Source organism: Lupinus angustifolius, chromosome LG02 (genome assembly GCF_001865875.1).
Source record: "Lupinus angustifolius cultivar Tanjil chromosome LG02, LupAngTanjil_v1.0, whole genome shotgun sequence".
NCBI classification, from domain to species: domain Eukaryota; kingdom Viridiplantae; phylum Streptophyta; class Magnoliopsida; order Fabales; family Fabaceae; genus Lupinus; species Lupinus angustifolius.
In genome coordinates this window covers 12841604-12853582 of record NC_032010.1, presented here as the reverse complement: position 1 = coordinate 12853582, position 11979 = coordinate 12841604, and the positions used below count along the sequence as shown (strand labels likewise).

Sequence of the window (11979 nt, the reverse complement as noted above, 5' to 3'; positions counted from 1 at the left end):
TTATTTATTGTTATTTACATTCCCCAATTTATTTATTCTTTAATACCAACCTTCCTTAAGAAAGAAGTTTGGGTTGTTAATAAAAGGAACCCGAAAAGGAGTAAATAAATAAAGGTCACTTAACTTTATTATTCTTTTGTCCTTTATTTATTTATTTGTTTCTGACAACTAACTATTCATCACTTTTTTACATTAGAATACCATTAAACCGGTGTTGGAATTTATTCTACAAAACCGAGATGGAATTCAAAGGTACTTAATAATTATGTAATAGGGGATTGCTTTGATACCATTGTATCGGCGTTAGAATTTATTCTAACAAAGCCGAGATAGGGCAAAGAACGAATAACTTATTCACATTATTAATAGAAGTAAGTTGTAACTGGAATATTCTTGAAACCATTATACCAGCGTTGGAATTTATTTCAACGAAGCCGAGATGGCGAACAAAGAATAAAACCGAGTTCACTTACTTAACCAAATAAAGAAAACACTGAAAAGAGAGATATTCCGCTTTCAACAAATTGGTGCTGCTGTAGGGGACGATTTGTTGAGAGGGGAAAAATCTCTAATCTCTCAAATAAACCTTTCAACAGAACATATCATAGTCTCAACTGTATGTTAACAACGCCCCATATTAGATAATAGAACTTTCCTAGTAGACCTGATATAACTACCCTTATCCCAATTAGATATCATCTTAGGAGTGGACTGGCAATCCAATAACCACGTTCTCTTGAACTGTTTTAACAAAACGGCAGTCTTTTGCAACCCTCAAGACCCAATAGAACCTCGTTATGAAACCAAAAGCACAATTGCCAATCAAATGGAGAAGTTCTTGAAGGAGGGAGCCCAAGTGTTCATGATGTTAGCATCGCTGGAGAAAAAAGAAGGAGGAGAAATTCACAGTATACCAGTGGTTCGGAACTTCTCTGATGTCTTTCCGGACGATATTCCTGGTTTACCCCCAGTAAGGGAGATAGAGTTCGCTATTGATTTGGCTCCTAGAACTGGACCAATCTCTATAGCTCCCTATAGAATGGCACCGTTAGAGTTGACAGAGTTGAAGAAACATTGCAGGATCTTCTCAGAGCTTGGGTATTGGAGAATTCAGGAAGTTGGGCTGACTATCTACATTTAATCGAGTTCACCTACAACAAGAGTTTTCACTCTAGTATCAGCATGGCGCCATATGAAGCTCTCTATGGCAGGTTTAATCGAGTTCACCTATGCTGGTTTAATTTTCTTTGTATTTTCAGTTTTTTTATTTGTGGCGATGATTAGATTTCGCCTTGTAAACAATTTTGTATTTATTCAAGAATTTTATTAATGAGAAGTATTTAGAAAAGACTTATGTTCATTTAATTATCTTCAATGTATTAAGAATTTTATTTTTGGAAGGTTTGAAAATGTGACGTCTTGAAAATGGAATAAGGTAAAAGTGAAAATGATTTGTAAGTTATAGGTTACATAAAAGAAAAAAAGGAAATAAAAATTTACCCATTTTTCTAAGAGATTAAATATATTAAATATGAAATGATTTTCGGGGCGTTACAGAGACTCTATCCTTATTATGCCTCAGGATAATCCTCTAAATGACAATGATCTTGTGACTAACATTGACCCTATGAGATATTCACAAAGAACCAGAAGAACACCTAATTATCTTGCTAACTATCATTATGCTTTAGCCTCTAACTCAAACCAGCGTTTCTCAGCTCATGTTAAATATCCCATCTTTGATTATTTCTCTTATGATCATTTGTCTCTAACACATAAACACTTCTCTCTTGCAATTTCTTTAAGTCCTACTCATGTTCTATACTCTGAAGCAATTCTTTAATATTGATGGAGAAAAGCCATTCATGCTGAATTAGCAGCCCTTCAAAGGAATAACAGTTGGTACTTAACTATCCTGCCTATTGGAAAGAGAGCCATTGGCTACAAGTGAGCTTTCAAAGTAAAACACCATGTTGATGGCTCAATAGAAAGGCACAAAGCAAGATTGGTTGCTAAAGGATTCAACCAAATAGAAGTAGTTGATTACATGGAAGCTTTTAGTCCAATTATAAAAATGACAACCATTAGAGTCATATTAGCTCTTGCAGCCATTCATGATTGGCACCTCTATCAACTGGACATAAACACAGCCTTTTGACATGGGGATCTCAAGGAGGAAGTATACATGAAACCTCCTCCTGGACTACACATCACTAATCCTAAGCTTGTTTGAAAATTGAAGAAATCTATTTATGGCTTGAAACAAGCCAATAGCCAGTGGCATGACAAGCTCACCACTATATTGGTAACAATTGGGTATTCAAAGTGTCAATCTGACCACTCTCTCTTCATTAAATCTGCTAATTCTAATTTTACTGCAATATTAGTGTATGTTGATGATTTGGTTTTAGAAGGAAATGATTTGCAACAAATTCAGTACACAAAAACAATTTTGCATACAAAATTTAGCACCAAAGACCTTGGGAAATTGAAGTTCTTTTTGGGAATGGAGGTGGCTAGATGTAGACATGGAATCACTCTATATCAAAGAAAGTATGCATTGGATCTTCTACAACAACTTGGACTCCTAGCTGTCAAACCATCCTCAATTCTCATGGAATATAACAATAGACTTCAAGCCAGTTCATGAGAGTTACTTAAAGATCCTACACCATACATAAGACTCATAGGAAAATTTCTCTACCTCACACACACCCGACCAGATATATCATTTGATTTTGGATGCCTCGACCAATTTCTCAACACTCCAACTAATCTACATCAACAAGTTGCATTCAAAATCCTATGATATCTAAAGAGTTCTCCTACACAAGGACTCTACTTTCCTAGCAACAGCACAACAACAATAAAAGGATATTCAGATTTAGATTGGGGGGCCTGCCTTGACACTCGAAGGTCCATTACAGGGTGGTGTTTCTTTCTAGGATCGGCCTTAATTTCATGGAAAATTAAAAGGCAGAATACAATCTCAAGATCCTTAGCAGAAGCAGAATATAGAGCCCTTGCCATGTCATATTGTGACGCTCAATGGCTTCTCTATCTCTTCAAGGATTTGGCTATCCCTCACACATCTCCAATCAGCTTATTCTATGACAACAAATTAGCTCTTCATATAGGTACAAATCTGGTTTTTCATTAGAGAACCAAGCACATCAAAATAGATTGTCATGTGGTTTGTGAGAAGGTTCATAAGGGCACTCTTCACCTCCTACCTATCAATTCCAAACTTCAAATAGCAGATTTCTTCACAAAATCCCTTTCACCAATGCCTTTCCATAATTTATTAGCCAAGCTTGGTATGATAAGCATTCACACACAAGCTTATGGGGATGTTAAAAGACAAACCCAATTGCCAAGTTGAAGTTGAAGCTCACATACCTAATAACTAAGTTACCATATCAGCCCAAGATCCATTTTTCACTATTTTTGAACTTTCCTTTTTTAGCATTATTTCATTTTTAGTTTTGTGGTAATTCTATTAAGTTTCTATTTGTAATAGTTTTCTGTTTTCACTCACTTGTATATATTCATATTTAGTTTTCATTATTCAATATATGAGGTATTGCAATTGTTCAATATTTTCTTCTAAACTTCTTAATCATCAATCAATTCAAGATTGTCACTTCATTCTTTCATACGAATCACCATTCACCATTTTCTTCATCAAGATGACAAATAGTATCTTACAGTTGGTAGTCTTAAGTTCGAGATTTAGTTATATTAAATATTTGGAGGGAAAACTTTGTCAAAATCATACATAATTCTAGAATGATTATGTAGTCTAACATAATAAAAAGAAAAGAATATCGTCTTCCAATGATAAGTAAAGGAAGATATTTGTATGACTTCCACATCTTTGTTTTATAACTTTGAGAAAGGAGAATAACATACCAATAAAATTATTCACCCCTCATATGGTCTTAGGTCCTTTTCTTTACATTGCATTTGAGAGTTTCTCTTTTATTTGGGAGCTACGAGGAAGAGATTGAACAATTTTGAAGTTTTCTACGGTTGTCTAAATGCTTTGTTTGGTTTCAGAGTATAAAGAGGTGAGAAAAAAGGAGGGAACAAAGAAAAATGTGAGAAATAGAGTAAATTTTTGTATTTTTTAGTATGAGAGAAAGAGAAGAGAAAAAAGTAGATATACATTTTTGAATCACAATAATATCTTATAATGAAAAAGGAGTTTTTTTTGTTTGTCATTTTACTAGTTTTCTCACTTTCTCTTCACACATGAAGAGAAAAGATTTATGTGGGTCCTACCTACTTTTTACTTCTCTTTTTCCTTACTCTCTCCAAACCAAACATGAAAGATTCTTTATTTCCTTTCAAATTCTATCCCTCATTTCTCTTTCTTTTTGTACTATCTATATAAGAATCTTTAAATCTTGACACTTAAATTTTTAGGGGGTAAAACTGTAATAACAAATTTACTTTTCATAAAAAAAACATTAAAACTTTTCCATAATATTTATTACATAATTTGATTGAAATGTACATCTTCTTTTTCAACTCTCTTCAATATTAAACAGTCAATAACGTCGGTTAAGCTTATTGTTTAATGTTTTTAATTCATTTTCAAAATTTTAAACTTCCGTAAGTTTCTTTCCTCATTCTTTCCATTCATTTCTCACCTACTCTTTTTTTTCTCTCTCTCTCCAATTCCAATCTGAAACTTCTTCTTTTTCTTTCTTCCTCAAATTTTTTTCATCATCGTTTCTTCTTCATCTTAGGCACAATTTCTTCTTCATTCACATGTATGATTTTCTTGTACAACATCTTCTATTTATATTATCCCACTCATCCAACATTCTTTATCATCACATCTTATAACTTCACAAATATGAGTTTTGACAAGTATGAGTTTTCATAAGTGTGATTTTTTCTTATAAACAGAACAATGAGTGATTTCTATTACTCACATTTCATTTCTTCATCTTTCTCTATATTTTCTCTCTCTTTTTCTTAACTGAAAAACTGTAATGTCCACTCCCATTGTGCGTTCTTTGATTCCTTCGCTGCCACCTCATTCACCAAAGTCACCACCGGAGTACCCTGATTTGTATGGGAAACGCTATGAGATGGCCAGAGTTCATATGTTAGAGAGAGAAATCAGTTTTCTTGAGGTTGATCAAAATTTCTACTTTCAGCTTCTTAACTCTTATTCTCTCACATTCACACACCTTTGTCTAAATTTTTAGTTAAATAACTCAAAGTTTGAGTCTTTTCATGTTGGGTTAGTTTCAAATGGAGGTAATGTAAGACTTTATTGACATTTTCTGGAACCTGATTCAGAAAATTGGGAATTTTCTAAATGATGGGGACATCACAATTCATGATCAATGTTGAACTTTAAGTGGAAACAGAACAATGAGCAATCTCTCCATTTCCAATCTGAACCTTCTTCTACATTTTTTTTCTTCCTCAATTTTTTTTTCTTCCTCAAAGTTTTTTTCTTCGTCGTTTCTTCTTCATCTTAGGCACAATTTCTTCATCCGTGAAAATGATTCGTGAACTCTTCATTCACAGGTATGATCTTTTCTTACAACATCTTATAGTTATATTATCTCACTCACCCCAACCTTCTTTATCATCACATCTTATAACTTCACAGGTATGAGTTTTCACAAGTATGATTTTTTCTTATAAATTTATGTCATGTTGTTACTGTTTACTTCCTCATCCTTGAATTTGACCCATGGATTCTAGATTGTGAGGTATGATTTATCCTCATAACCTATTTCGAACTTCTTATTGTTATAGTGGGTATGCATGTTATTTTGGTGTTATTAAAAATATTTTTTATGAGTAAAACAAACCTTAGTTTTCAATAATTGGTTCATTTATCTATGATCCTTAATGTACATTGTTCAAAGAACTCTAGTGTACTATAGGAGATTCATTTTGAAATTTGAGGCTATTAGCAGTAAGTAGTGCCTCCAACCTGTTCTAATGTTTAAAGATTCCAAGTAATACATTTCAGTAAATTCCTAGCCTATAGGTTATATTCTTTTGAGGTAAGGACTTTACTATGGAAATGATCTAGGTTATCTTACCGAATAATCAGGATTCAACAATATCGTGTATGTACAAATTGTTCTCTATTATGAAAGCCAATCTTCAAAGCTTCAACTTATGGCAGGTGAGTCCTTTTTTTGCATTGTTCAATAGTTTTGAAAATTAAATTTTTTAAGAAGCAAAATTTTGTTTCATGGTTCTTTTAACAAATTCAACCTTGTAATATATAAAATTAAGTTTCATGATCGCCCGACGAGTGGAGATATCGGGAGATGAATGATGTTCAATTGGCTAAAGAAAAAGAAAGACCTCCAGGTTTGTATTATAATTCAACATATGGTCCTTCAAAGTTTATCTCTTAATGTTTCACTCCTATAACATTATAGGTTTTCTTCAACTTTCTAAAGGAACTAATGCTTACACAATAGATGAATTGAAGAAATAGGAACTTTCTCAATCAACATCTATTGCTAGTAATATTGTCTACTTTGTTACTCATTGTTTTTCTATCAGTGCATCAAATTATAAGCCTTATTTTTGGTTAACTTTTCTATAAGTACTCAGATGGTGAAACTTCAGCAATCAACTCATCTAATTCATCACATGCTTTAATTGGAGGTATAGCTTACAGTGGCTACGCATGAAAGGTAACATATATTATAATATTTAGTAATCGTGTCAAAATAGAACGAAACATATAATGTTTTATGTTCTAAAGTTGGCGTAGAAAATATATGCAAAATTTTGAAACATTGTTTTCACTTGCTTGAGAATAGTTAGTTTTCTATGTCCTAAGAGAATTGTCTGCCGAGACTTTATTCTAGACACATATGTAAGGAGCAATTAATGTTTTATTCTGCATTGATAAATAAACTTGCTCCTTCCAGCATGCCATCCTCTTTGTCTATTCTTTTCTTCATATAAATATCATCTAAGTAAGTTTTGCATTCTCTTTCCTAAATACTTGCTATTTGTTTAGCCAATTTTATCCTTCTGTTTCTACAAAAAGTTTTATATATTAGTATATATATTTAAAAAGGTGGGTTCATCTCTAACTATGCTCTATTTATTCTTAATATTCACCGAAATCTCAACTATGAACATGAAACTCACATTCATTTAAGCAGAATTTGTTGGAGTCAAAAGAATCATACACTACAGTCGACTTCTATAGACTATGCTCAGTGTAGGTACTCTTTCATACCATGATGCATATGATGTACACTAGATTTACATTTCATCAGCAATAAGTTTACTATTTTCCTTATGGTAATATTATCACATACTTAAGTTCATTATATATTGTTGAATTTTTATTTTATACTACCAATTTTGTTCTGTTTCTAATAATATTACGGTTAAGCATTAATTATGTTCTTTGTTTTGCTTATGCTATGTCTTTCTCTTCTGAATTTCGTTATGTATTAATTCCTCTTACAAAAATTAAAATTATGTTGTACATATATTTAAGTTGCTACACTACCAATTATGTTCTATTTTTTAGCCTCACAATATTACTTTAAAGTTATGACTAAGTTTATTTTATCTCATTCCATTATTCCTTCTAGCTTAGGATTAAACATAGTTTGTTCTCTTTTGTAAGGGTTGCTAGGAACCTTATCGTTTATTTAAGTATATTATAGTATCTTTTCCTAGGGATTTGATGAAAAAAGAGATTAGTTTTTTCTATATGTTGTTGTTATTGCTATCTATAACTTGATGTTTGAGATTGTTGTAAATGAGTTTACTCTGACTTCCAACTAAATATACTAACAGTTGTATGATTTTTGTTTAAGGAAAATGCTAACTTAAACACATTAAGAAATATTTTCTCATGCTTATATTGTTAATTTTTTATTTTATACTTCTACCTATTGTATAGTTGGTTAACTCAATGCTTTGCAAAAACTCAAATGTGTAAAAGACTTTTTATACTTCATGCAATTTTAGTGCGAACAGATCAATAAATAAGAAATATTAGTTATTAGGTCATTTTTAAGTTATTTTGTAGATTTTAAAAGATGACTAAAATCATTTTGTACATTCTTTAAGAAATGAACAAAAGGATGCATGTGGTGCTATTTTTATAATGCTTTTATATACTAAAGTAAGACTTATATTCTTGATTTTTTTTTTAGTTTGTACTTCTACAAATTGTATGGTTGATTATATAGTATGATTGATACTTGAAATTGGATACTTTAATAATTTATCACTTCAAATTGTTGATATCAAGTTGTTTATACCTTTATATTCTACAATTTTTACTTACATAGAGCTAGGATGGAGCAACTCATGTGATTTTTCTTAAACACATTTTATTTATTTATGCTCTTTTATGTCTCTCTTTCTAAGTGCACTTATTAATCTATATGTAGATAAATACTTGGTAAATAGAGTTTTCTCTCTCCATTTTAACTATTTTTCCTAGTAGGTCATTCATCAACAACTATTTTTCTCTTCGAAGCTTTTCTTCATAATAATTCTTTATTTATTTAATATAACAGGTTCGACATCATCTCATTGATTAACAATCAAATATATAAATGTTATTTTTCATGAGGTAACCCTCAATAACATTTTCATTAACAAATTATACTTTCATTCTTTAAATAAAATCATGCAAAATACATTATCACTGGTACGAATGCAAGAGTATCCTACTAGTTCTACTCTACAAAGAAAGCCTAAAACATTTAATATGTTTATTTTCATGATTCCCCCAATTTTGAACTTCTTCTAGACAAGTGAATGAAGTATTTTTCTCATACCTTCAAGTAAACTCGATATATATCATATTTAATTATTTTCTATAAAAATATTTTTAAAAATTAAAAAAATATGACATATGTCATAATTTTATTAGTCAGATGAAATAATTTATTTTCTAGTATGTAGATATACTTTATTCTCTTTGGACAAATATGTCAAGTACCTAAATGCATTTAAAAAATATTATAGTTACATTTGTGTTATTTTTCATTGTTAATTAGATTTTAAAGGAACCGTATAATATATTTTCAATCTCTCATAAATTTCAGGCTACCAAATAAGTTGACTTCAATTGCTTTCCTTTTGTCCTCCTTCCCTCATTGCCGGTTGATCATCTCATTCTCTTCCCCTCTTAACTCACAACCACAGCCTGACCCCGTAACCCTCTTGTATCACTCCAAATATTTTCATCCGTCACAGAGAGATTTTACAAATTCCGAATAACAGAAAAGTCTTGTTCTATTTGATTCCAAACAAACCAACCAATAATCTCACTCCTACCACTAACACCAAAAGTTTTCATAACTAATTCCCTTTGAAGAGCTCCTGTGGAAGCTATGACCAATAATCCAACCATTCATTTTCTATTAAATTTTCTCTTGATTTCTTTCTTTTTTTTCATTTCAATGTTAGATTTGGGAAAATGTGATGTTGGGATTTATTTATCTAGGCACTGTTGTTGCAATTGCATCTTTGTAATTGTATTAGTACTTGTCTCTGGTCTCTGAACAGCGTCTTTAAATCCATATCTTTTAGAGGGAAGTGTATTTCTTTTTCACCAAGATACCAACAAAGCTAATTGACAATTTACCATTGAAGAAATAAAGAGAGTTAAGGAAGAGAAACGCGGGGGGATAGGGTGAAATGAAGGCACCTGGGGTTTTTTAATGGCTCTAGTTACTTGTTCTCGTTCATACATACATGTTCGGAACATTTTGGACCGACTACTATTGGCCCAACAAATAGAAGGATATGGAGTAGGGAAGATAAAAAAACCCAACCTGTGGGTATCCTTAGAAATATCCACAACGGTATCTGCAATAATAGCTTATGAGTGGGAGTGGGTTTTGTGATATCGCCTCGCAGGTGCTTGCAAATTTATATATTTAGTTTTTAATTAAATTTTTATATATTTATTATTATTTTAATATTATATATCATATACTTTATTATTATTTCATAATAAATTACACATATTTGACTATGATAATAAATTTATCATATAAATAGCATATTATTCACGTAACAATTATTTTTATATATTGATTATTATAAATTATATAAATATATAATTAAAATTAAAAACTCGTTTGGTACCCGCAAATATCCATTAGTCGCACGGGTACCTGCAAATATTGCAGGTTTGGGCACAAGAAAGTGCTATCCACGCTTGCTCGTGCCGATTGCCATCCCTAATATGGAGTAACAAAGAAATTCAGTTAACCAGTTAACCAAGGATTGGACATGGGCTAGCTCCATTCTTTTAAATTGTGGATGCACTTGTTTTTTTGTTTCTGAAATGTATCCTCGCACCGGAGGCAATCTTGTCCGAGCCGGAAACATCTACAGATATGTTAGACTAATTCTCCTAACGGGTATTTTTTCTATCCACAAGACTCGAACCCAAGACATTAGTTAAGGATAATCAAACATATATCACTTGAACCAACACTCGTTGATTGGGTGCAGCTGTTTGATTGTATGTTGTTGTGGTTACCATGATTATGTTTATATGATCGTTACTAGGGGTGAGCAGAACCTGACCTTACCCGATCGGGTCTAGGGCCGGGCTCGGGTTCCAAAAATAGACCCAGTCAATATTTAGGGTCGGATAGGGATCAAGCATGACCCAACCCGTCCCGTCCCAGGGTCACTCGCTCATCATATTTGTATGTATTTCTACTCAAATGTGTGTATAGTAATGATACTCTTTTGGTAGAAAGTATCATTTATTCTTTAATTTTCCTTAATATATACATGATTTAGATACTCTTTTAGGGTCAGGTCTTTAATTTTTTAGAAGTCTTTATCTAAAATGAGTATGTATTATATTTAAGGGAATGGAGTATCTCCTTGTATAAGGAGATAAGTTATCTCCTCCTGCCAATGAAATCATGACATGTGTCATGTTTCATTATTTTCTATGAAAATATTTTTAAAAATAAACAAAATAGCACACATGTCACATTTTTACTGGCTAGAGGAGATAAGTTATCTCCTTATATAATGAGATACATTATTCTCTATATTTAATCGGGTCTACAGTCGGGTCGAGTTTAAAGGCTGACCCGGTCGCTATTTAGAGTCGGATTAGCTTTGGGTCTAAGGCCGGGTCCGGGTTCAAAAAAGTGACCCAAACAATATTTAGGGTTGGGTAAGGACAAGTTTTAACCTGTCCCAACCCGACCCATGCTCACCCTTAATTGTTACAATGCCCATTGTAGTTATAAGGCGTGAAATTAATTAATATATGTACAAGATATAAAAAAGAATGTGTAATTATTCTGACTATTATTATTATTTGTATTAGTAATTTTGTATAAATTTTTATTCATCTTTAAGATTTTGTATCATGACAATGTATAGTTTTAATTAGATTTGTAATAAAAATAATATAATTTTCTAATTAAAAACATGTCATATTTTTAATCCATAAAAGTAAATTAGATTTATTCAGAAGAGTACAATTATTACCATTTTCATTATAATTAAATACTTAAAGAATGAACTTTTTAGGAATGAAACTTTTTAAATAAATTGGGTCATTCCTATTTGATTAGCCCATTCTACTCGTTACCAAAGCTCATTCTGCCACACTCTAGAACTTTCCATTTCCTAGCACAATAACACTCAATGACTCGCTCCTTTGATAGTGGTTTCCAAGTCAGAACTTAATTGACCCATCATTTTCCATTTTAATTAATGTTTTACGGTTAAATTTCACCGAAATAACACGATCACACAATATTAATTGTGAATTTATGATTCACATTTAACAAATATATTCTGAAGGTTTCATTTGAGAAAACTAATTTGTTAGCCATGAACTTATAGCTATGAAGTCAGTTGAAAGTTTGCAATTATGGAGGTAGTTTATCTAATTAGACTTGTTAGATAAAACAAGTTTTATAATTAACTAAAATTTAAAAAAATGACACACACATTCAT

The 11979-nt window shown here is 31.6% G+C and overlaps 1 protein-coding gene and 1 long non-coding RNA gene across 2 annotated transcripts in view; both read left to right on the top strand.

Annotated features, from left to right (window-relative positions):
* Positions 1–1141, top strand: part of LOC109327003 — a 3812-nt gene extending 2671 nt beyond the window's left edge. Inside the window, exon 3 of the mRNA XM_019559970.1 lies at positions 693–1141. Within this exon, the coding sequence (XP_019415515.1) occupies positions 693–1141 (449 nt within the window). The remainder of the gene's footprint in view (positions 1–692) is intronic.
* Positions 6477–7427, top strand: LOC109336127. The gene is made up of 3 exons (XR_002106304.1): positions 6477–6512; positions 6604–6686; positions 7167–7427. It is a non-coding gene; the product is annotated as an uncharacterized LOC109336127 (long non-coding RNA).